Source organism: Neopelma chrysocephalum, unplaced genomic scaffold (assembly GCF_003984885.1).
Source record: "Neopelma chrysocephalum unplaced genomic scaffold, ASM398488v2 Primary Assembly neopelma1_23, whole genome shotgun sequence".
Taxonomy (NCBI): Eukaryota; Metazoa; Chordata; class Aves; order Passeriformes; family Pipridae; genus Neopelma; species Neopelma chrysocephalum.
Window position 1 is genome coordinate 1 of NW_020897691.1, and position 25,944 is coordinate 25,944.

General features: G+C 41.3%; 1 protein-coding gene and 1 long non-coding RNA gene across 2 annotated transcripts; one reads left to right on the forward strand and one right to left on the reverse strand.

Moving 5' to 3' along the window:
• Positions 1-2,283, forward strand: LOC113967772. Its single transcript, XR_003534284.1, has 3 exons — positions 1-106; positions 598-790; positions 2,118-2,283. It is a non-coding gene; the product is annotated as an uncharacterized LOC113967772 (long non-coding RNA).
• Positions 2,284-2,365: 82 nt separating this feature from the next.
• Positions 2,366-12,900, reverse strand: SCCPDH (saccharopine dehydrogenase (putative)). The gene is made up of 12 exons (XM_027683654.1): positions 12,609-12,900; positions 12,284-12,396; positions 11,397-11,477; positions 10,784-10,913; positions 9,215-9,264; positions 7,566-7,696; positions 6,924-7,041; positions 5,880-5,999; positions 5,712-5,768; positions 4,634-4,745; positions 3,717-3,798; positions 2,366-3,275 (listed from the first exon to the last, which is right to left on the reverse strand). Exons 1-12 carry the CDS (start codon positions 12,832-12,834, stop codon positions 3,170-3,172), a joined length of 1,326 nt encoding a protein of 441 aa, XP_027539455.1. The 5' UTR covers positions 12,835-12,900; the 3' UTR covers positions 2,366-3,169.
• Between the last annotated feature and the right edge of the window lie 13,044 nt (positions 12,901-25,944).

The following is a 25,944-nucleotide window of genomic DNA, read 5'->3' on the forward strand; positions in this document are numbered from 1 at the left end:
CAGGAAATGTGCATACACGAGCAACTTTCATCAGTAAAGTATTGTCCAAATTTAGAGAAGTATGGTTGGGAAATGAGCAGAAAACAAGTATCTCACAATATTACAGGTAAGCAGCCTTTTCACAAAGTTTAGTCTTGAGCTACATTTTTGGGGAAGAGAGAATGAAAGAGAGAAATTTGAATTATGTTAGGGTTTTGGTGTGAAGGTAAATGTGAATAAAGCTTTGTTTCGTTTTTTTTGCACATACAATATATAACATTTATGAATCAATTAATCAGAAGTAATATTCAGAGAAACTGTTTTGGTATGACAATCTTACTTATGCAAATACATGCATTTATACTATGGTAAATGCGCTTACAGAGTTTAAGATAGCTGAGACTAAAACCTTGACTACCATCAAGCTGTTGGTGTATAGACTTTGACACCCCAAAAGTGCCTGTCACTTGTTTGTGACTCTGATACATCACCCCTGCAGTGAGGCTTCACCTGCATTTATTGATCATTGAATGTTTTTGTTCTGTATCATCTCAGATGAACACAGCATTTTTTCATTTATTTATTTACATTCATAGTTTAAGTTGTGTGTCCTAACAGATTGCTGGATTGGGTGGTTCGGCCTGTTCCTTCCTGTTCTGTGGCACAGGATGAAAGCTGGCAGACACTGTGCAGAGCTTCTACTTTTGTGGTATCCAGCCCACTGAAATCAAAGACACATCACTCTATCTCACAAAAGAATTCTCCAGGAGCATCAAAGCTGAATTTACTGGAGACTCCTCTTGTGGCTAAGGTTTGTATTTTAAAAAGCTGGTATCAACCAAACCAAACCAAAAACATACTGGAAATGGTAAATTGGGAACAGTCTTAAAGAGGGAAGTTTAGTTCTCAGTTAAGATCAGTTTGTCCCATAGCTTTGAGAAATACACTTATTTTTATTGCATAGGACAAAGTAAATTAAACTTGGACTTTTCAATCTACAGTTAGCTATTTAAAAGATGCAAGTTGTAGCTTAACCATCTCAGTATTTAAGTGCTCAGTAGTTCTGTGCAGTTTGACATGCATTTCTAGAAGCCACATATGCATGCTTCAGATTCTTAATACAGTTACGTGAATGACAACTAAGCAATATCAGCCAAGTATCTGCCAAATTCAGTGATGACTTTTTGCAGTAATTTTAGTTATCAGTTGTTTGTGTTAAGCTGCATTTCTATTCACTGCCATCAAATTGATACCATGCAAGGCAATAAAACCTGACTTAATCTTTTTATATTTGCCTACCTGAACAAAATTGTTGAGACCTTTCTCTTGTTACAAAATATCACCCATATCCTTGAACTAGCTTCTTCCTCCTCCTTTTAAACCCTTTCAATACTGAAAACATTTCTGAGCCAATCTGAGAAGACCTGAACACTTCTACATGAAGACGTGTAGGTATTTTTATAGCAGTCACTTCATTTCATGTTGTGCACAGTTGATTAATTAGTGAAGAAATAAGCTGTGGCCGTTGCTTTGCAGAGTTGCCATGTTGGACACAGCAACTGGAAATGCTGCCCTGTGGAATAACATGTTGTGTGCCTTTTGGAAGAGCAGTGTAGAAATTGCAAAAATTACTGGGATAGGAGATAGCACTGCAGACAAAAAGATGCCATATTCTTGTTTCTTCAGGAAATTAATTTGAAAAATACCGGTTTTGTTGTCACAACCAAAGCTTTAAACTCCGGGGACGTAGTTGTGTTTTACCCTGTCAGACACAGAGTGGGTCACTCTGTGTGGGTGTGGAGTAGTGCAGGAGGCACTGCAATGTGATGATCAGTGGCAGTTGCATACACACCTTGTGTTGTAAAACTGCCCACTGCCCATGGGCGGTGGCACATTGTTAGTCCTGAACGGAAATACCAGAAAGGGAGCCTGTGAATTGCATACACTGACTGCTCTGATCTCTGCCCCTTAAATGAATGAACTTTCATCTGTAGTAGAGAGTACACTGTATGTTTCTAACTTTCAATTTGGTAGTGATCTGAAAGGAAAAGCAGCTTTTCACCATCTTCAGTTTCATTAGTGTGAAGGTAATACTTTATTCCTTACCAAACAGACTAACAGGCATTTTTTAACTTTAGGTTATTGAAGACAGTGCAGTGAAGGTATAAAAACTTAAGAAGCAGCACCTAAACCACCTAAATTATATGGTGAACTACATCCATAAGGCAATCTTCAATGCAGCTATGATACTATAAAGCATCAGTTTTTATGTGGTTTGCCTGATAATAAAAATGGTGAATGTGATGCAGCTGAGATAGAGACCTTTATATATCTCAGACTAATTTTCAGAGTTTTTACAAGATAAAAAAAAAAAAAAAAGCACCTCTGCACAGAAGAATAATTTAATGTATTTATCACTCCCCAAAATCAAGAAGGCTACCTTTCAATATTTCTGTAACTCAAGGCTTCCATTCCCTAACAATCCATACCCAGAGAGCAGGATAACCCGACATGACACTGTCATAATTATGCTAGCAGCAAAAAGTAGACTCATCAGTTACAGTATCAAGCAGTAAAAAATAAGCCAGTGCACCTAGAACCTGGATTGCATCAGGTCAAACAGCTTCCAAAATGATCAACAGAACAAGCCTCCATCGTTACAATGTGCAAAAGCACAATACAGTTTATTACTACTTACCTAACTATAGAAACCCTAATACACAGATCTGCACTAAGAACAGTTATTAAATAAAGATTAATTGAAAATGATATTAAAGACATGCTAAACACAAGGAGTAACTAGTGGTTTCATCTGCTAAGGCACTTGTTATCCCAGGCCTGCCTGCTTTACATAGTTGCAGAAGGGGTGAAGCGAGGCAGCTATGGTTACTTCTGAAGCAGATGCTATAGCTGATCCACTAAGTAGGAACCTGAAAAACTCGAATGACATTAAAATTCTAGAACTACTATCCAAGAAGTTACCAATTTAATATGTCTGTGAATTAATACCCACCCTTTAGGGATTTTCTCACTATAGCAAATAGTATTATACATTTAAGTCAAATTTTCTTCTGTTTCTGCTGCAAACAATTGCACAGTGAAACTATTTTATGATTAGGCTTTTGCAGCCAAATGAGTTTTATTGGAGTTAGACCCAGTAAAGGTGTTAATTCATAGTTATGTTTTGACTTCAGACTTCAGGCTTGCTAATAACAGAGAACTCAACACCACGTCTGTTGAGGCGATCAATCAGTTTTGTTTTGGAGAAGGCAGCTCCCGGAGAATATACACCACCCCTGTTAGTGAAAAGAGAAAAACATTACTGGCACAGTGATTGAGGGACACCTTTTTGTGAAGTTAAAGATGTGCTTCCATGATTAAGAAAGAAAAAGCCACTTTGTCCCAGAACAGAGTGGATAAGAAATTTGGCAAGGTGGTTATAATTATAGATTCATTTCTGCATCCAGCAGACCCAATAGAAACCATTCCATTAACTGAACATATAAACAGGGATGCAAAAGCCTGACTAAAAGCCTATGATACATCCTTTCAAACTGAAAGACTGGGAAAGACCAAGTGGCTTTAAATCAGCCTGTGGTGAAGCAGCTCCCTTGCACAGCCAGTTGGGTGAGGTAACACAGAAATCCACAGGGTTGATACATATATTTTCAAACAGAAACATTTGCACACAGTAGCTTTAAGGAAGAGCAAGCTACTCAGAATGGGAAAGTACTTACCGTTTAGGCAGAGAAGGTGCATCTTCCAGAAGAGATACAGCTGCTTGAACCATTGCAATAGGTGTAGCAATATATCCAGGCTCTGACAAACAAAACAAAACAAAAACCCCAAATGACATACAGTGTGTTGAAATGTAGAATGTAATTTTGTTCTTCCCAATGGCATTCAGAAGAATAATCTCTTCGGAAATGAAACAGCCTTCCCCATCTAAGAACAGCGTTTTTTACCTAGTAATCAGCCCAAGTAGCTGGTGAAGTCCTTAAAATCTAATCCAAACAAATACTGCTTCACATATAGGCCTATAACCACACCACAATCATGAGTGTCTACATCATGGTGAGAGAGGGCTCTCTGATACAGCAAGAACTTACGCCATTCTGTGCCTAAATTCAGACCTATGCTGTGAGATGCTTGAATTCAGCTACATCTCTAGTTATTTAAAGAAGCTATGCTACATTAACTCCTTTCTGAACGTAGATTCTTGCTCTCTCCAAACCACATAGGGTGTCATCTCCCCTCAAAGAATGACCTGAACAGAAGTATGCTATATCTAGAAATTATACCGCACCAGACCTGGTTAAGTTCACTCCCAGGGAACTGGAAAAAAACAAGTAGTAACTCCAGGCTATAACAACTGAAAACTATTCTTAAAGCCCTCTCCCTTCAATGGCTCTACTCGGCAAACATGAGAATTGGAACAGGGAAAGCCAGAGGAAAGATAATTACAAGAATGCAAATGAACTGGCCATTTCAAAAACCAAGTCACAATGAATTCTAGTATCCAAGGCAATACACTGTAAAGCCTGTTGACTTTGTTCATGTTGCAAGTGCTTCTCAAGGGTGAAAGAGACAGCAGTGGAATCATAAACCTATTCTGGAGCAGGCAAAAGCAGTTAGCTGCTACTAACATACATACCTGGTCCTTTCACTTCAGTGCAGATCTTCACATTTGGTTTGCCACTCTGGGGATCTTGCCCCTCACTGTAACCCTCACCAAAAAAAGTCATTGTAAAAGAGGTTCCATCCATCTGTAGTGAACAAGACAAGCATGGTCACCAAAACAGTAACTCACCGATATCAGGCAAACACAGGTAGTAAATATAAGTATCCAAATTCTATATATAGAATTCTGCCGAATACTATAATCCATTTAAACATGAGAGCACTTATTTTGAGTTATTGCTTAAGAGGTATAATCTCATCTCAATTTTTAATTGCTTCCACTTTGTTGGAACTGTTCTTTTTCTGAAGTCTGTTTATTCTCTCAGTGCTTTCAGTCCTGGGTTTTTGCTAATTGGTCTCCCTCAGTCATCACCTTCGATAGAGTGCTCTGAGCCACCCATGTAAATACATCAGGCCTAGCAATATTATCCATTTATTCCTCACAGGAGTTACACATACTCTGATGTCTAATAACAGAAGGCACAATTATGTAAATACTCTATAACTATCTGAACAGGCACACAAAATGTGCATTTGGGCCTAGAGGGGAAGCCATATGAGGAGCAGATGAAGTCACTTGGTCTGTTCAGCCTGGAGAAGAGGAGACTGAGGGGAGACCTCATTGCAGTCTTCAGCCTTCTCATGTGGGGAAGCAGAGGGGCAGACACTGATCTCTTCTCTGTGGTGACCTGGACCTGAGGAAATGGCCTGAAGTTGCATCAAGGGAGGTTTAGGTCAGAAAGAGATTCTTCACCCAGAGGGTGGTTGGGCACTGGAACAGGCTCCCCAGGGAAGTGGTCACAGCACCAAGCCTGACAGAGTTCAAGAAGCATTTGGACAATGCTCTCAGGCACATGGTGTGACTCTTGGGGCTGTCCTGTGCGGGGCCTGTGTTGGACCTTGATGATCCTAGTGGGTCTCTTCCAACTCAGAATATTCTATGATTCATTTAGAAATTATTTCTCCGAGACTAAGCAGTTGATTCTAAATTACTATTCCACTATTACCATAACAAATGTATTGAATAACTGTGATGGAAAACAGTCAGTTACCTGTTTCTGGGTTGGTCCTTTCTTTGTGAAGCGTCCAGCAGAGAAAAATTCTGGGTACTACATGATGAGAGGGGAGGGGGGGCGGAGACAAAAAAAAGACCAACAGTAAACTAGAGAGAAAAAAAAATATCTCCAAACATTAAGTTATTTTGTGTTTTGAAAACTTACTTTTGTCAGAAGTTTTCTTCCAAAGTTAAACTTCACCAGAAGAAGAAATAACATGCCAGCAAACATCAGCTTGATAACAGATCCAAGACCACCTACATTCACATAAGCACCATACTGGACCTGAAGCAAAAACATAGTTTCACTGATAAGATTTACATTAAATTTTTTGCATCAATTTAAAAAAAATTAATCTACCTCAAATTAAGATGCAGTTGTTTCATAGAACAGATAGCAGTTTAAACAGGGCCTTAAACAAGTGTCTTAGTCCTAAGCAACTCTTTGAAGAATGCTTCACTTTGTCATTCATTCTGAGAAGATAATATAACTACAGAGTGGTGAGGGAGCAGGCATGGTAAATAAGAACGGACAACTTTACAGAAAGATATGTTTTTGGTATCTGATTTCAGCCTTCTTTCCTCCTCTTCATCCTTTTCTGTAAGAGAAACTGAAATAGCAGTGGCAAGCCTTTCTCATTAATAGCTTCCAAGGATATTTTTAATGCACTGTCTCACTCTCATCTCTTAACTGATGCGTGTGATTCTGCACAGCAGTTATACAGACCATTGGTGCTGGTGTCCTCTCAGGAAACCATGGAACACAAAAATTAAACATCTTTTCCAACACCATCACTTCACACTGCCTTTACTCTGCACACTGGAGACCCAAGCATCAAAGTCTTAAGATATAAATGAGCAGCATATGAATTCTTTACCAGAGAATTTACTACACTATATGCTGACCTAGCTACAGCTACACAGACTGAAATTATGATCCTTTTAGAAGCTCTACTGGTACAACAATAAAAGCCTCGGCACAGAAACAGAAATTAATGCATTTAATGCAACCTTTCAAATGTGACTGTGACTCATGGTTTCCATTCCCTACAAATACATATCCAGAAATCAGACAGCAGGGCAACCCTACAAGACACTCTCATAAGTATCATGCCAGCAGCCAAAGGCAGCCTCATCAGCCACAGAATAAAGCAGCATGGAACAGGCCAGTGCACCCAGAAGACATAGTACACAAATAACAGTAACTTACAGGTGTTTCCTGAAACTCTGTGTGCAAATAACGCTGAGTCCGTTTCACAACAGAACCATCGGATCCCATGAATGGAATAGAGTACTCTTTGAATTCCTGATTGTAAAACAAAAATCCTCTGCAAATGGAAAAAATAATAAAGTCATTAAAAAATGTTCCAATGTTTGTGCAAACTGAAAGAAACTGATCATACTGGCCTTACCATTATCAGCTTTCTCTCAAGCCTTTTTAAGACATTATCTCTTTTCAGTGAAAGCAAGCAATGCCAAATTTATCCCTGGCTCACTCAAAATTCCATGCACTACAGCAAGGATGAATTTGATAATCAATATAAGAGTCTTCTTTTTTTTTCCCCATTCTACTAATCACTTCTAAAATCAAAAGTATGCCACGCCACTAAAAGTCTTAGAACAAGTGAACTTTGAAACCTAGTAAATGCTGAGACATGTTCTCTCTTCAGTAAGATATGAACAAATCAGTAAAGCTGAACTTATCTTCAATTCTACTAGATGAGCATCTATGTGTTCATATTATACTGAAGTCCTAAATGCATCCTTTCAGTATTTAATACTATGTTAGCAATCTGCATCATAAACACTGGAACTGTTAGAAGACAGCATGTTTCACATCTCACACTTATACCTTTTTTTAAGCTTTGCACCAACTATTGGAACAGGGGCATATCCTATCTTTTTTCGAAGCTTCCTCAGGTTGTCTTCATCCGCAAGGCCATAGACAGCTGACTTCCAGGTCCCATCATGTACACAAACACCCTGGCGACACACCCGAAACAGTAATTAGTTCAGTATTTAAAGGTTTCATTTTAACACCGATACTAGAACTATTACACATATTACAATTATTACATATATGTGTTATGATTACATGCATTATAGTGGAGTGGGATGACCTTGGCTGGATGCCAGGTGCTCATCGAGACACTTTATCACTCTCTTCCTAGCCAGGATAGGGAGAGGAGAAAATAAGATGGAAAAATCCCTTGTGTGTGAAGACAAAGGCAACTTAATAAAGCAAAAGCTGTGCATGGAAGCAAAGGAAAACAAAAGACTTCTTCTCTACTTTCCATCAGCAGGTGATGTCCAGCCACTTCCTGGGAGGCAGAGCTTCAGTATGCAGAGTGCTTGCTCCGCAACACAGGTGTTGTAGTAACAAATGCCCCCCACCTTTCCTCCTCTAGCTTTTATTGCTGAATGAACTTGCATGACATGGAATATCCCTTTAGTCAGCTGTCCTGACTGTGCCCCCTCCCGGGATCTTGCCCATCCCAGACTACTGGATGAGGGGGAGAATGTTGCAGAGACAGCCTTAGCACTGTGGGAGCAGTGCTCAGCAGTAGCCTGAACACTGGTGTGTTATCAACACCTCTGCAGCTACCACACGAACACAGCACAGTGATGGCTTCTATGGGGAAATGAACTCAGCCACACCCAATGCAATCTCCATCCCTCATTCCATATGACCCACAACATGCTCAGGCCCCACATACTTAATACATATCTGTATCTCTTCTAACCTTCCCACTGCAGCTAATTCCCATTATTGATATCTCTTCTTACCAACACTTAGAAGTTACATCACACATAGGTAAACCATCTTTCTACCCAACATACAGATTTGTACATACTCATTCACTACTATTCCCTGTTCATTAATAGATGGATATTATCCTCCCAGTCCAAGGGCTTCCTCCACTCCTCCAGATGTTTGTAAGAACAGACTGTGACTTAGGCCCTATCTATTAAGATGGGTGATTAGGCCAGAAATAGCATGTTTGGTTGCTGGGCACCAAGACTGGCTTGGATCATCATTGCATTGTTTTAACAATGACATTAGAATTATTACATATATTTCACATTATTACAATTACTACCTACCTGTATCATGATTACATGCATTAAGTATATTGAAACAACTCGCCCCCAACAAACAATAAAACCCAAAGACAAACACTAGGATTACTGGCAACACACTATGGATCTTGTTATAGTTTTATTTGTGTAAGAATCCTTCCCACATCTCTGCAAAACCAAAATAATTCTTGAAACAGCTTACCATAACAAACTCTAGGTAGACACCCTCTGAAAACAGACCTTACAAAATGGTGTTTGCTTGGGAAACTTTCATTAGCACCTAAAGAATAAAGTTCTTTGACTCAAATAACTGCCAGCTTGCTCTTTGGACCGTATTAATGTAGCAACAGTTATTCTGATGGGCTACTGTGATGTTATCACAAAAACCTCTGAGTTTCAAGAAGGCAGAAACCAACTAACCTCAGGCCCAGATTTTACCGACAGGAAACTTTCAACAGCAGTTAAGGTACCTGTCAAAAGGGAGGAGAAAATATTACTTGGCACATGCAGCCATTAGTTTGCAAGACCACAGTACGCTCTGGTAGACTCAAACAGCAGGCCACTGACATTATCAGCTGAAAAGGCAGAGTTACATCTTTATCTCAAAGCCAAATAACATAACATTAAGATGCACAGCTATTTGAGCAAGAAAGTATTAAATTCCTTGTGTAAAGTATTTCAATAAGGGTCACTAATACTACCTTCACTCATTAAATTTTTTTCATTTGTCTTACCTAGTTAATGAGATAATGTAAAAAATTCATTGGGGTAAAAAAAGGAAGGAATATTAAGAACCACATTTCGTTTTCCTCCAAGTTTCAAAATAAAGGATGATGTTGGCTGTGAAAGCAAAGATGGACTAAAAATTTGGTACACTTGAACTACAAAAAACCCTCCACCAAAATAAAACCACCCATAACCCCCCAAAAAAACAAGTAGCCTAAACCAAAACAAAATATCCTACAACATTCATTTTAGCACAGCTTATGTTTTGCAAAGAATGCTTAGTTGTGATGAGCAGCAGAACAAAACAGTGCCTCCAAATTCTGTTTTGTTTCGCTTTGCTCAGTTCCTTATGAGACTGTAAAACTACTTGTACGGGTAAATTTCCATATAACAAGCAACTGGATAAACAGGTGGTAATGCCATAAAGTCAAAATAAGAAAATATAAAAGACATCTTTATTCAAAACAGGTTTCAAACATGAAATTACAACCTCATGAGCAACTAGATATTCATTTCTATGCCTTGCTTCTCCCTCTAGTCAGATCCCACTTGAGGTTTCTTCAACTTAAAGTTCATAATACACTTCAATAAAAACCAACCCCATTTAACAGCCTTTTTCATAGCCAATAAAAGCAAAACATTTGGATACTGCTATCGGCCCTCCCAACTGAAAGTCAGACCTGATGAACAGAGTATCCTCATTTGAGACCAGGATCAAGTATTATTTACATAGAATAAAATCCTCTCACATCTTTTCTCAAATATATTTCTCCTCTTTCAGCTGCTATTAAAGCAAAAGGCACTGCATGGCACTGTCTTGCTACTTACACAACAGCTTCTAAGAGCTTGCAGCTGGAAAAGAAAACTTAGGAAACCTGATTACCTACCAGTCTGTGGACCCTCTCCCACAGCTGTCCCCCCCCCGCACTGTCTTTTCCCTACAAGATCCTCTGCACAAGTGGCAGTGTGCTGAGGCTTGCCTAGAGAAGTCCACACACTGGCTGAACAGCTCATAGCTGAAGGTTGTCCTCTCAGTGAGCAACATGACCTTGAATCCCTACTCTACCAATCTTCTCCAGTATGGGAATATGACTTACTTTGAAATTTCTCTCTACTACATTTGGTTGAAACTGGTCACCTGGTAAAGGCAGGCAAAAAGAGTCACTGAAAGAGTTTCCACAGAAACACTGCTGCTTTAGGAAACCAGATGAAAGCATAATCTGCATTTCCTTTTCACCATAAGGACGTATTTATTCAAGTCACCTTTCAACTTGTCTCTGGTGTACAGTACTCCCATATCAGCTGGTATGGAGTCAAAGCCACAGCTTCCAACGACATATACCCCCTTTTCCGCAGCTTTTTCGTTGTATTTCAGGTACATTCCCTCCAGGAACTAAAACACAGTCAGAACAAGTATTTTAAGCAGAAATCCATTCTTGGCCATATGCAATATTAGCCATCAGAGCTTTACTGTCACATTATAGCACTCTACATGCTTCAAACCACCTACATGCACCTTTAAGACAGATATATATATATATATAAGTCCTGGTCTATCGGATCAAAGTTTCACAGCAGTGCAAAGAAATGTATAGAATTCCTATGTAGAATCACAACTGAGGCTTGAAGCAGAATTCAGCAACTTGGGATTTCCAGAGAGAACCTAAAAGGCTCTAGTCTTACAAGCAAGAAAACTATACAACCAACACACATTAGTGTACCTTAAAAGAATTACTGCATCTTTTGCAGTAATTGTAGAGGAGGAGGCAGAATTTGTGTTCATGTTCAGAAACATTAGCAGAAACATGAAGCACACTAAATAAACACTCCTTTCGTAGATCCTTTATGTAAGGTAGTGGTTTTTACTGTCACATACCTGGGGCTCTCCACTGATGTCAATGCAGCTTGCACCATTTTCAACACAAGCTTCTACCACAGGCTCTCCAAAGAATCTATACTATAGAAGGAAAGAACACCACACATAACAAAAGAAAACCCATACACCAGAACTTACCCAACGTGGTTTATCTAATGTACACCTCTACAATAAAAGTAAATTTGGTGGCTATTGATTTTGCTAAGTGGGGCTAAAAATGTAATAGTGCTTTTATTTCTTGGGGGTGTGGGGAGAAGGAACAGCGTAACAAACTCCATCACTGATAATGGAGTTTGCTGTGCAGGCTACTACACCTGATTTCTCTCATAAAATCAGATCACCAAGACCAACTGAATACTGCTGCTAGTCTCACTCTATGTTTTTTCTGCTTTATTATCAGCATATTCTCTGCTTAAACACACTTAATTTCAAAGACACTGGCATGACCCAACTTCCGCCTCCCATACTTTGATGCCCTCTGAATGTACTGGAAATACTGCTGCTGGAAGTTTTAAAAGAGCCAAGAGCTTACAGCAGCAGGGCTGTGGGGCCCTCTTCCTGCTCTACTTTTAACCCTTTAAACCCTTTTAACCCCACTCGAAACACTCTGGCCCAACCTGAAACGTTGGGCCAACTTTACCATCAGTTTCTTACGCTTCCTGTGGAAGACCTAAACCGAACCCTGCTGTATTTGAGTGAGGAGATGTGTCCCCGCATCGCGCCACCAGCCATTGCAGTGGGACACCCTGCGGCCACTGCAGTACGCGGCTGCCCTTCGGGTTCGGGTTCAAGGAGCCGCGTAGCCCGGGGGGGGCCCCCCCCCGAAGAGGCGCGGGGAACGCGGCCGCCCGAGCCCCGGCGCGGCCCCGCCCGCACCCCGCACTCACCGGGCCCACGCAGTTCAGCACCACCCGGGTCTGCTTCGCCATGGCGGCCAGTGAGACCGCGTCGCCCACATCGCACAGCAGCACGTCGACCTCTGCCCCGAGCGTCGCCTTCCCTGCACACCGGAGATCGCGGTCACCCTCACCGCCCTCCCCGGGGCTCGCCCCACCTCCGCGCCCCAGCGCCGGGGCTCGCCCCACCTCCGCGCCCCAGCGCCGGGGCTCGCCCCGCAGCCCTTCCCCGCACACCCGCCCGCGGGCGGCTTCGGGCCCGACCCGCTGCCCCCCTGCCCCGGCGCTGCTCCTCCGGCCCAGCCGCGGCCCGTACCCAGCCGCTCGGCCGCCCGCTCCAGCACCGCCCGCAGCTTCTCGCGGCTCCGCCCGGCCACGGCCCAGCGCAGGGGGCCGCGGCACAGCGGCCCCTCGCCGGCGGCCGCCGCCGCCGCCGCCCGCGCCACCTCCTCCACCACGAACTGTCCGGTGAAGCCCGAGGCGCCGAACACCACCATGTCGTAGAGCCGCTCGGCCGCCTTCGTTCCGCTGCCGGCCGCCATGGCGAGAGCAGCCGCCGCACTACGGGCAGCACCGGGATCGCCGCGACCACAGCGCTCACAGAACAGCACAGCACCGCCCCGCCCCGCCCGCCCCCGCGGGCTCAGCCCCGCCCCGCCCGCGCTCTCGGCCCCGAGCCGGGGAGAAACCACCTTTGGTCGCGTTGCGGCAGCTGGGGGAGAGACAGAGGTGCTGCCTGTCGTGGGGGGTTGACATACCAAAAGCGAATAGAAGCGTGTCAGGGTACGGCCGAGAGGGCTTGGAGCCCAGCGGTGTAAGTAACAACATTTGTTGGGAGAAGCCACCATGGAATCAGAGAATGGTTCAGGTTGGAAGGGACCTAGAGGATCATCTAGTTCCAAGCCTTCTGCCGTGGACAGGGGCACTTTCAACTAAACCAGGTTGCTCAGAGCCCCATCCAACTTGATCACCTCCAGGGATGGGGCATCCACAGCTTCTCTGGGCAACCTATTCATTCCAGTGTCTCACCACCCTCACAGTAAAGAATTTTTTCCTAAAATCTAATCTAAGCCTACCATCTTTCAATTTGAACCCATTAGCCCTTGTCCTGTCACTACATGCTCTTGTAGATAGTCTTGCCCCATCTTTCCTTTAAGTTCCCTTCAAGTACTGGGAGGCCATAATTAGGTCACCCTGAAGCCTTCTCTTTTACAGGCTGAACAATCTAAATTCTCTCAGCCTTTCCTCAGAGGAGAGGCGCTCCATCCTCCTGATCAACTTGGTGGCCCTCCTCTGGATCACCATCATTGGTCCCACAGCAGACATATTCTCTCGTGATGAGCATGGCTCATTGCTATGAGCTACTACTACAGGCTTTTCAGCACAGGTAATGCAGATGGTCGGCAATTAATAAAAAAGAAAACTTTACCTAGAAGTAAAATGAAACACACTGTTTCCCCAGATTGCAGCAAATATTTATGGTTTGCTCAACAACAAAAGCAGAACAACAAAAAAATGTGAAGTTTCTGCTGTGATGGGGAGAAGCAGTGGCCCTGCAGAGACACTTTGGTATGGAGCATCCAAGACTGCACCAAGTGGTGAGGTATGGCTGTGTTTTCTGTGCTTTCCATGGCCAGGCTACTCGCCTTGATTCCAGAGGCTCGCAGCAAGTCACGTGGGAACAGCCTCGTGAATCCTGCTCTCTGGCCCTTTTTCCCAGGGAGCATCTACCGTATCTAAACTCTTCCCAACAGACACCTGTCAAACCTGTTTTAAAACCTCCAGTGATAGACGCTTTCACACTGTTCCTCAGGCAGTCTCCAGTCTCCACCTGCATTTCTTATACATATGACTGGAGACAAGAAGCTAGATCTTCAGACCTGTAGTTTTAGCCCCATACTATTTATCCTGTTTCTTGAGGACATCTTGGCAAAAGATTTAATCTCGGAGGAGTATATACAAAGATGCTGCACAGCTGGAAACTGCCATGCATCTCCTCAGTCTTCCCTATACTAAAAAGAGTTTTTTGATTTTTCCATACAGGCCATTTCTCTTCTGAACTTTCTCCAACTGTTTTATATTTTTCTGGTAACCTAGTGTCCACTACTAGACCCCACATTCACATTGTCAGTGCTAAAATGATTGGGAAAGTTAGTTAATGGGGTGGAGTTTACCACTGTTACTACATGCCTCAAATATTAGCCTTTTTTTTTTTCCTTTTTGCAAGTGTCATTGTTGCTGCACTTGAATCTCAAGATCTGTTCCACCTCGGAGGCTTTTTCAAATTACTGCTACCTAACTAGTCTTTTCCCATCTCAGATCTGTCCTGAAGAGTAATGACCTTTCTGAATATGTGCTAAAAGTCTCATCTCCAAGGCAGCATATCCTCTCCTTTAAGCATCAGTATCAACTCCTTGAGTAGTGCTGATGCAGTTGTTTGTAGGCCTACACCATCAGCTGTGGCAGTGAAACAAATCAGTCTAACAAAAAACAAAGAGTGGGGGAGGGAAGGACAAAGACGGGTTTTGTGCTCCTTTTTAATTCAGATAATTTTGTTGATCTGATTTACAGAGTAACCCTGCAAAACCAGTTTCTTGTCTTTGAGGTCACTGAAGATCTCATTAGTCAAGCTGATCTCTTCTACCTTCCACTCCTTCCTACATTTAGGGATGATTTCCATCTGTGCTCACAAGAGTGTTGAACTCCTCTGAGCTACTTTCTTCTTATTCTCAGTTTTTTTCTTCTGTCACCAATTGTTGAAGTAAAGTCTGTTTTCTTTGAGGCCACTGACTTTGGTCTTCCATTCTCCTTTCTCTTTTGTAAAACATTGCAACAATAAACAATATATATTTTTCCCCAAATTTGAAGTTAACAAAAAATATTTTTTCTTCAGACTTTGCATTAGTATTTAAAATTATTCAGCGACAGGAGGCTGTAAGAAGTCTGCAAATTTACTGAGGGATTTTGACATAGCTTGCAGGTCTGGCTGGGATCCTCAGACTGCTTTCTGCATCCCTTTGCTCCAGATGCTTGCCTCTCTTGCCTACTCTCCCTCTTCCATATTACCCCCTGTCACTCCCCCGAAACAAAGCAAATTATAAACGTATGATTCTCACTCAACCATTTGTAAAGAATCAGGACTGCACAAGCTTCCTCAGGCCACATGTATTTGATAAGACCTTCATTGTATTAATAGGCCAGTGGCTTGGCAAGCACAAGCTTGTATGCAGTGCTGAGTGCAGTCTCCTCTTGATGACTGAAACATTTCACCAACTTGAGCAGACCTACCCTGTTTATCAATTCACAACTCTCAAAATTTCACCTACTCTTTCAGTGTCATCTCTGTTCTTTAAAACACACTGCAGGAACAAGATAACTCTTGTAAATTACAGCTTGCACAAGCAAGAAATCAGGCTTTAAGAATTGCAGAAGGATACCTGAGAAACAACTAGAGAGGTATCAAAACATGTGGCAAGCTTGGGGTTTGTTTGGGTTTGTTTTTTTTGTTGTTGTTGGTTGCTGTGATTTGATTTGGTTTGGTTTTTTTGATTGTTTTTTCTTTTTTTGGCTTACATAAAAGATCATTATGTTAGCTCCAACTCTTTTTTTTTTTTTTTTTTGAGAGAGAGCGAGCTGCCTCTTTGGCAAGTTAAAGAATCCTATATGTAGACATCTCCAGTTTTCCTCCAGCTCTCTGGGTTAAAAATGAACAAAAATCAAAGTCTCTTAAGACAGTTTACATTCCTGACTGTGTAACTAACAAGTAGATTTCAAAATAGCAAACATCAAGACGATGTCAAGGCTCTGATTTTAAATGGAAGGTTTAGAGCAGTCTTGACTAAAGGCAAAGGTTAACCTGTCTCCCTAGTTAGTGTCACCAATGTAGGATTGCAACAATTATTCTGTGGGAAAGCAGTGGGATGATTTAGTTTTTCCTCATCCAATAGGAAGACAAGAAGTGTCAGATCTGCTGCCAAGTGCAGTTCTGCAAAGAAAGTTCCAACCTGAATCAGCTTTAGAAGCTCACCAAAAAAAAAAAGATACTGCTGTTTCTTTTAAAATCTTGTTTTTCAGATTTGAAGGTCTTTTGGTTTTTTCCATGTGTATCTGCATACAGATACTTCAAGATTTAATTTCTTTAAAGCCTTCTTTAGCTAGACTGACTCAGTCTAATATGGCTTCAACTACTAGAGGTCTCTACCAATTTCTTTGGCATAGAAAAGCATACAAGGGAACATGCGCACACACCCCCACATCCGTGTGCGAATTCACCGTATCTTTTCAAATTCCTTAAATAAAAAGGAGCATGTCTCCCTTTGCTAGCTTCTCCTGTTCTACCTAGAGCCTCTAACAGGATCTAAGAAGTCTGTGTAAGCATTTATAAGAACACCTATATGCCCCTTCATTTCATGCAGCAGTTGTTTAGATAAAATCCTTCATATCTATATTTCTTCCATGTATTTCATATTTTTCTTGGACACCAATCTTTGTGGTAAAGTTTTTTATACTCATAAGTTTAGGATACTTTTTGTTTATGAGACTGGAAATGCAGATGTTCCATTACTACTTTTTCATTAAAATAATAATAATCAGGTACCAGAAAGAGTGCAATACGATGTCAATTACACAATGTTGCATGAAGGCAATTTTTTTAAACACAGCATAGTAATTGTCTTGTACCTCAAAGGATGAAATAAGATAGTTGGCTTGCATCATTGCAAAAGTTAGTACGGAACTCAAGAAAAATAGAGCATAAGAGTAAGCAGAGGTGTTGGGAAATAAGGTTGATTAACAATGCACAGATAATTCACTGCAGGGTATGAAGAGTTATGTGGGTGAGTGTATAAGGGATTTACAAAAAATAAAGGCAGGCATCTGTGTACCTGCTACAGTTACTCAGTACTCTAAGACCGTGAGAACAAAAGTTTCTGGAACAAAGCCCACAGTTTTTAGTGCCATGATGTATCTTATTCTTAGTTTATGCAGAATATTACTTTATAATCTAGAGACAATAGGCTCCAAAAAGCAAACCTATACAGAACTTAAGAACTGGCAATAAACCAAACCATTTAGACTGGGACGAAAAGGAGGAGCTTGAAATGCTCAGAAAGCTTGAAAGACTGCAGACAACCCAATAGACAGCTGCTTGTCACATATGGCAGTTTAGTAATGCTTTATTTCTTTTATTTTAATTTCATTTTAAAATTAAAATATCATCTAACCTTTTTGAAAAAAGAAACCCAACCTTGAATCATAAAATCATTTACGTTGGAAAAGACCCTTAAGGTCACCGAGTCCAAATGTAAATCCAACACTGCCAAGTCCACCACTAAACCATGTCCCCAACCACCACATCTACACACTTTTTAAATGTCTCCATGGATGGTGACTCCGCCACTTCCCTGGGCAGCCTGTTCCAATGCTTAACCACTCTTTCCACAAAGAAATTCTTTCTAATACCCAACCTAACCCTCCTCTGGCACAACTTGAGGCCATTTCATCCTGTCTCTTGGTAGCTGGGAGAATAGGTTGATCCCTACCTGGCAACAACCTCCTTTCAGGTAGTTGTAGAGAGCAGTATGGTTCCCCCTGAGCATCCTGTTGTCCAGGATAAACAACCCCAGCTCCCTCAGCAGCTCCTCATTACACTTGCATCCAGACCCTTCACCAGCTCCCTTGCCCTTCTGGACATGCTCCAGCACCTCAGTGTCCTTCTTGTGGTGAGGGGCCCAGAACTGGACACAGTACTCAAGGTAGGGCCTCACCAGTGCCGAGTACACTTCCCTAGTCCTGCTGGCCACACCATTCCTGATACAAGCCAGGATGCCTTTGGCCTTCTTGGCCGCCTGGGCACACTGCTGACTCGTGTTCAGCCACTATTGACCAACACCCCCAGGGCCTTTTCCACTGGGCAGCTTTCCAGCCACTCTGCCCCAAGCCCATAGTGTTGCATTGAGTTGTTGTGAATTAAGTGCAGCACCATCTTAATCAGTATGTATACATACACATATGGAATATGTATACTGTATACATATATCTATTCAACCGAATATATATTCGGCCATTTAATAATAACAATAATAATAATATTAATAAATGAACAAAGTTATTTCCACCTGTTTTGTTTATTTCTAAATTGGGAGATATAAAACAACAGATGGCAGCCTATGGCACTTGCAGATCCCATCCTTTTATTTTTTAGTAAGCTCTATACACATATATATATCTATATACATATTCATTCACAACTTTATACAATTTCTTGAATAAAGAAAGGAAGTACACCATTAACCCATAGAAGTACAAAGCTTTGATTGTCTGGAGTTCGGGCTCTTCTTTCAACACTTACTGCAGTTGTCACTTCTCACACTGAACTTGAAATGCAGGTATGAAAGGATTGATAAATGTACAGTTTTGTCTGTTTAGGGAGACCAAACAAGAAAGTGCAGAGGAGGAACACATTTTCTCTGATGACTCTGAGTAATAACCAACGTTGCATTAGAATGCTCTATAATAAAGAGTGGCTGCACAGTACATGAAGACATAGAGTTAAATGCCAGAGTTCTCTTGCTGGGTACTGCAGGGCTCTGCCCTACCTCTCACCTCAGAAGTCATTTTGATGACAATAATTAAAGATTTGAAATTTTCTGCCATAGTTGCAGAGAAATAATTTAAAGACAAGTAAGAAATGAAAAGTGAAAATATTCAGAAAATGCAAACTAATCTATACTGGAGAAGTTAAAACCTGGAATACACTATGCTAAAAGAAAAAAGGATAAATGCTTTCCCCAGGGGATGAAAAATGTGAGAGACATTAGCAATGTAGAGCATCAGATTGCATAGAGGACATAAAAACCTATTTCCATTTGAAAGTGTATTTTAAACCATTGTGTTGCAGTTCAACCACTTTGCTACAATGAACAGACTGGCAAATTGAAGACAATTTCATGAAAATCGTCCAGGAAATAATGAATTATCCAGGAATAGGAATGGATACACCTTCCAGGAAAAATCCAAAGTTCAAGGTATATATTATTAAACTGAAAATAGCTACAGAGGCATGATAACACTTTGCAAATATCTGAGGATGTTACTTTTAGGGATGAAGGACAAGTGCCCACCTGAGCAAACTGACAGTGGCTGATAGAGTGACCAGCACAACCCATTCCTCCCAGTAAGGGAGGAGCTGACAGAAGAACAAGACCAGCTGATGGGTGCCAATGGACGGGTCGTCTGAAACTGACCATGGGATTTTGGGACCAGAACGTTCACTGTGAGGAAGCCATATGCTGCAGCAAGAGTAAGCGGATGGCTAGATAGATCACCTGTTCTTCAGTGTCTGCAATCTTCAGTACTAGACTGAGTTGTAAAATTGTCTAGCTACCTCTCCTTCAAGTATGTTGTGAATATAACAACAGAGTCTAACAGTCCTTGAAATATTCCTTGTACCTTACTTAAGCAAGGTCATTATAAAGGAAGAATGTCTGTAAGCTCTAATTAGCTAAAACTCCTTGCTGGCAAAAACATTCAGTTCCTCAACATTATTCTCTGTACTCTATTGACTTTTGTTGCCTACAGAACTTTTTGGGAGTCAGTCAAGGCCCGACCCCACACCCAGGTGCCTCTGTAAAGTGCATGCAAACGGTCTGTCAGTGTTCATGCAGCATATCCACAAGTACTTTTCTTCCCTCAGGTTATATACTGTCTGTTCATAGACAAAGAAGGACTATCAGATCATCCACTTTACACATTGGCAAAATCACAACCACTTATTTTTGTCACATTTATAAATCACAGCTGAACTACACAGGTATTACTGTTCTCAAAAGCCTTGTAGCTGTCTTTGAAATGGTAATATATTCCATCTTTTGACCTCCAAAGACTAATTTTTTCCCAGTACTATCTTGACCAGCTCTGGTGTGAGGCCAGCTATCCACTGCATTTGTTTCCTTTATGTTAAGGGCTAGGAAGGACGGTCCTTCACAAAACTCTGATCTTCATCCCAGAAGCTGAGTGCAAATATTTCTCCCTCATTCTGCAAGCAGAGCACATAGTTATTTTGTCTAATCCTATAGCAGTTTTAAAACCTTTGTGCAATCATAACTTCTCCTGAAGCCACCCTCTCTCACTAATGTTTGTCATGAACAAGTAGTCTGGGTCATTTGCAGAATCACTGGCAAAGGTATCAGCAAAAGAAAGTTTCATATAAATTTGCAAAAGCATGATAAAGTTCAATGGCAAGGTTCACTCTACCACCAATCACATAGATAAAGCACACAAAGGAAAATCAGATTAGAACCAAATCTAGCATGATTTATGTGGAGACTGGGGATGCATATGGGTAAGGGTGCCAAAGGGTAAGGGAGACCCTCATGTTGAGTCATGAGGTTCAGAGGGAATCTCCTTGCCAAACTTAGCCTCAGACTTGATCAATGGTTTATGTCTAAGGAATTTAGCACAATCTAATAATGGACTAATTTAACATTTAACAAAATTACCCAATAGGATTTGCTATAAGCACAACAATAACTTAATTATGAATCTAATTTAACTATGAATCTAAGATGGGAACATTCATAATACATTTGTTGTAGCATATTTAGATCACTTCACACAGGCACACACACAGACACCAAGAATTATGTACAAAGGTATACCTGTGAAAAATTCCCCTTGATTTCAGTGAAGTATTCACATCAGATACCTTTGCATCTTTCAACAGCTAAAAGGGTTGAGCTTTAAGGAATGGGGGGTTTCAGCCCAGGGCCTGTCATCAGTGGTCCTCTGAGTATCACAAATTTGAGAGTTGTCAAGCTTTAGAGATGTCCCACTCAGAGGGAGATGCTAGTGCAGCCCACTGCAGCCCAGAAGAGCTCAAAGGATCTCACTTAGGGCACTGTTTATAGTGCCCTATATAGTGCAAGATGATTGACTCTGGTCATCAGTAAATTTCCATTCTGGCCACAATCCAGGCTGGAAGTTATAGGAATTTTCCTTGAAAAGTCTAATAATAATATTGTTCCACTTTGGTTGTTATTCAGACAGAAAAGGTTTTCAAGGCTATTTGTTAGAAAACAGGAGCTCGATAGGCAATAGAAGTTCCTGGGAGCAGACGGTGTTTCTGATAAACTCAAGGGGAGCCAACTGCGCATGAAGCATTAATCAAGGCTGAGGCCTAACAAGTGTTCCTGAGATCGTAAAGTGGCAGAGAGGGGTAAGGGGGCTGATGTTGCACCACCACAATGCTACACCCTCATGAACTGTCAGAGATTGAAGGGAAGGGAATCACTGATAAGGGGAGAAGAAATGATGCAGTGGTAGAGCTTTTATTCCCTCCTTCCTGTTCCTGTGAAAGAAAGTGGGAGAAGAGAATTTAGTTTAGTGCAGCTGCCTTTGCTCTGTGTGGATGTTTTGTGCAGGAGACTTGCTGCAGAGTTTTGGGGGTGAGAGCAGAATGCCAAACGTCCTGTGCTCTCAGTCACCACACCCTGCAGAGGTATTGCTATGCTGAAGTTAGGGTGAGGAGCCACACTTCAAAGCTGCTACTTCTGTGTCTCCCATGTAGCTATTCAACAGCCCCTAACTGAGCTTCTCACAGGGCAGCTGCAACTGTCTGTAACGTGGACAAAGGCAAGATGTCTTCCATTTTCCTCATAGCAAAGATCCAAACAGATCTTTATTGTCTGTAATGTTGGAACGGGGCACATTTTTTGAAATCTTCTGCTCATAAATACATCTCATCAAGGAGGTTTTCTGAGAATTGCCACAAGAATGACCAACTATATCCTTTTGTTCATTCTGTAGAAAGCAAAAGTTTAATTTTCAGACCACTGCCTTGCCTCACGACTGAGTTTAATCCTGAGCTGAGCAGCCAGACCATGTAACATTTACTGTGAGGATGGAAAGAACAAAAACACAGAATGTAATGCAGAGACAGCAAATTCCCCTCATTTAGTAGAACTGGCCTGCTCAGCAGCATTCAGGGTCAATAACTGAATTTTGAGAAATACTAAAGAACAAAATGGTCCTACAATATGGGGAATATCTGCAGTGCAGCACGTTTTGCCATGTTCTTGAGACATTTCCAACACACCAGGTAAGTCTTTGCAAGGCCCGTGTAGAGACCTGCATCAGTTTGTGACTCACTGAGGACAGAGTTTCACTTAACAACACAGAGACAATTACCTCCCACTTTTCTGAATTTCTGGGGTATCATCAAGGTGTCTAACCTGGAGTGATGATCAGTTATTTAATGCTTCACTTGAGTAATAATGTCTTATTTCTCACCTACTGAAGCTTGCTCAACTCATATGAAATAATGAATTGGCCTTATTAACCACTTTCACTATATTGCTGAACATGTGCAGGGTGATAAGCATAAAAGGCCCCAGTCTGATCTTTTCTGACCTCCTCCTGTAGCACCTCCCCTCTAGCAGAGTGCCAAAGACTGTCCTAAGTGTTTTGGATGATTTTTCTAACTCATATTAGTATTTCAGTGTTCTCCAGCAAAAAGGCTCCCGAAGATGTGGCAGACAAACTTTCTTATAAGTGTTTTCTAAAGAAAAGAGGAGCTAAAATGGTGGCAGCAGCGCATCCCAAGTCTTCCTCATGCTGACTTGTGTCTGAACAAGAACAAATGCTTCCACGTGAGCAGCGACTTCGTGAGGTGGGAAGAACTGCCTGATGGCAGATAATACCTAACCACAAGGCAAGTGCATTGATGGAGGTCTTTGCTCCTTAATCACTTCTGAAACATTAGGTAAACACTTTCACAACAGCAATTATGGCGAGTCAACAGAACCTCGCTGCTGTACATAGTGCATTCAACCACTCCCCTCAGAATACCTCCAGCAGCAACACAAGTGGTGCCTGAAACTACATTTGCAGCTCACGATGGTGGAGCAAGGAAAGATAAGGGGAAAGCAAAAGATAAAGCACAGGGTATTAGTGAAACCTGACGTGTTGCAGGTTGGTGAGTGGATTAGGTTGGGGGCAGAGATGAAAGGTTGGGCTCTGAATAAGGTGTGTTATAGAGGAGAGCACAGAGTCTGAGGGAGATATGGCAGTCTGTAGGAGCAGCACCCTTTTGTGCAGCAGAAGTGTGTCAGTACATGGATCTGAAGACCTAATGAAGGGGAAAGAATGCGCTAGGAGGGAAGAGGCAGACAGAAAGTGAAACTAACCTCCTCTGACCCATTTTATGGTCTGGGAAAAAGTATTGTGGTAATATCTACCAGTGCTAAAAAACAAATTAAAGTTTGAGACCTCCCTGCCCAGTTCAGTATTGATTTGCAAATTATCTGCAATTGAAAGCTCGGTGGACTTTTTATAATGCAGGCTATGTAGTTGCCCACACAGGAACTGTAAGTTAATCAGCTGGAGAGATTTACCATCAAAACACACAGCAAGTTAATAGGGTGAATTGTAGTAGTTCCTTGATCAGCTCAGAAACTGTGTCAGGGCTCCCTCTAGTGAGTTATGTTGGTTTACTATGCCCAAAGATCACCACCAACAATCATATACCTATTGATTAACTAGCTAAATTCAAACGCAAACACTTTCAAAACAAATAAACTGGCAAACGATCTTTGTACCTGTATGGTAATAGTTCACATCAATTCTGCCGCACAAAGCTAAGTTCTTCTTTTCAGAAGTTTCTAGAAAAGTAAAAAAGAACAAATTCAGTTTTAATGGTGTTGGAGACAAATTGAAACTAAACCGTTTCCAGAACACTTGAAAAACAAAAAGCAGCAGGCTTCTATAAGTTCCTACTGGAGGTAACACAAATATTTTCTAAAACACAGAAGGGAGTGTAGTAGAGGGCTTTTGCCATCACAAGTGCAAAACAACTGTCAGAAATAAGGCTGGCATATGGATCAGTTTTACCCGATATCTTACGGAATAAGCAAATGGGTGAATCAGTAACTTTTTCTTTAAATTCAGGCTGCTCAATTTCCTACATGAGATATGAACTCTAAAACATGTCCACTGTAAGCCTAAAGAGGAGATTGTGCAATTCATTTAAGTGTCAGGATTTGGGGTTCTCCTACAATAACATCCCATTTATAAACTTTGGAAAATGTTTAAAATAGTTCAATTTTTAATTTTTTTTTAAAATCTAAAATAGACAAAAGTAATTCTCATGGAACATGCAGCCTGAGACATGTATGTTCTCAGACTGCCAGTTTCATTATTTCCTCCTGGAATGAGGAATGGAAGAGACATTTTTTATGCAATGAGCTTAAACAGCAGAGGAATGTGAGACCCCTTGTGTTGGTTGTAACTTCTTGTCTAGACAAGCTGTGGACACCAGCATTACTGTTTCCTGCTGCGGCTGTTCTCTGTCTTGTTATCATTTCTGCTATGCTCACAGGACTGCATTTTACTGCATCATTCAGCCACAACCACAAATTAGCTTCTGCTATATATGTTCATCTTTTTTCAAGATTGCTGTTTCACAAAAAAAAAAATAATCCCTGTCTCCTAGATATATGCCACTAACAATTTTTACAGTCCAACTCTTTTCTGGGTGCATAAGAGAAGTAGTTCCCTCATAGTTCCAGCCCTCACACTGCCCTGCCTCACTGAGAATTCATTTCCAAAGTTCTTAAATCCAGATACACATTTAGGAGCGGGTATGAAGTTAATCAGAGCAGAACGAGAAGTGTTACTCCATCTGCCAAGGATGAGTGCTGTAGAGGAAGTTAATTTGTCTAAATGAGAAAGAGAATGAAGAACTGGAGCTCTGCATTTGACATTACCGAGCAGTAATATTTCCCTGCTTACCACATCAGGCTCATCACAGGCTCACCAAGAGGAGTTTTGTTTTCTTGTTTTTACAAAAGATCTCAGCAGAAGGAGAAGCACCTAAAGGCTGTGGTAGTAGAAATAGCTGCACTGTCTCCCCACCTCCCAGGCTAGTTCACCATTTGATCATGCACTAAATGTTTGACTTTTTCAAAGCAGTTGCTCTCCCCTGTCCTGCAAATCCAGTGGTAGTTGAGGCTTCCAAAGACAGTAACAGCCCCACTGACCAGTGCTACATGCTGCCTACGATATGCAAAATTTTCTAGGTTTGGTTTAAGCTGAATGCACTGTGATACGTAACAAAATATATAGCATGTGGAATGAAGGTAATTTGGAGAACCGTGATCTGATTTCATATCAGAGGAAGAATATAATGCTGAAACCATCTGGCATATGGCTATGAAAGCAGCAAAGAGGCATAAAACCAAGTTAATGGCAACATGCCAGGGCCTTGTTAAAAAACAACACATCACTAAAACAAAGCAAGTGCTGATGTAGCACCACCAAAACCTACTTAATGGGCCTGAAGGCAGAGTGCCCTTATATTTCATTAAGTACCTAACAGCAATACCTGCTGCAGGAAAGAAAGGTTGTTTCTGATGAACACTTTCTCATTGGTGCTAGAATGATTTCATATCCATAGTAAATATTAAGAACTCTGGTTGAGCTTCTTACTCCATAAATTTTTTTTCACAGCACACTGGAATTTTACTTTTTTCAAGAATTAATAATCTCCTTCAGAGGAATAAATAACAAGATGCAGCAGGTGAAGGCTGAAACTGAAACTAGGACATTTTAGCTTAAAAATAACTAATTAGGATTGAAGTATGGAAGTCACCTGAAAA

What these genes read in the sequence shown, in the direction of transcription:
- SCCPDH (XM_027683654.1), bottom strand. Translation starts at nt 12,834, where the DNA reads ATGGCGGCCGGCAGCGGAACGAAGGCGGCCGAGCGGCTCTACGACATG. An exon ending in CGGTAAAATCTGGGCCTGAG is followed by an intron (nt 7,697 to 9,214) that starts GTTAGTTGGTTT and finishes GTGTGTCGCCAG; the next exon opens with GGTGTTTGTGTACATGATGG. An exon ending in GGTGCAAAGCTTAAAAAAAG is followed by an intron (nt 7,042 to 7,565) that starts GTATAAGTGTGA and finishes TTCCATTTGCAG; the next exon opens with AGGATTTTTGTTTTACAATC.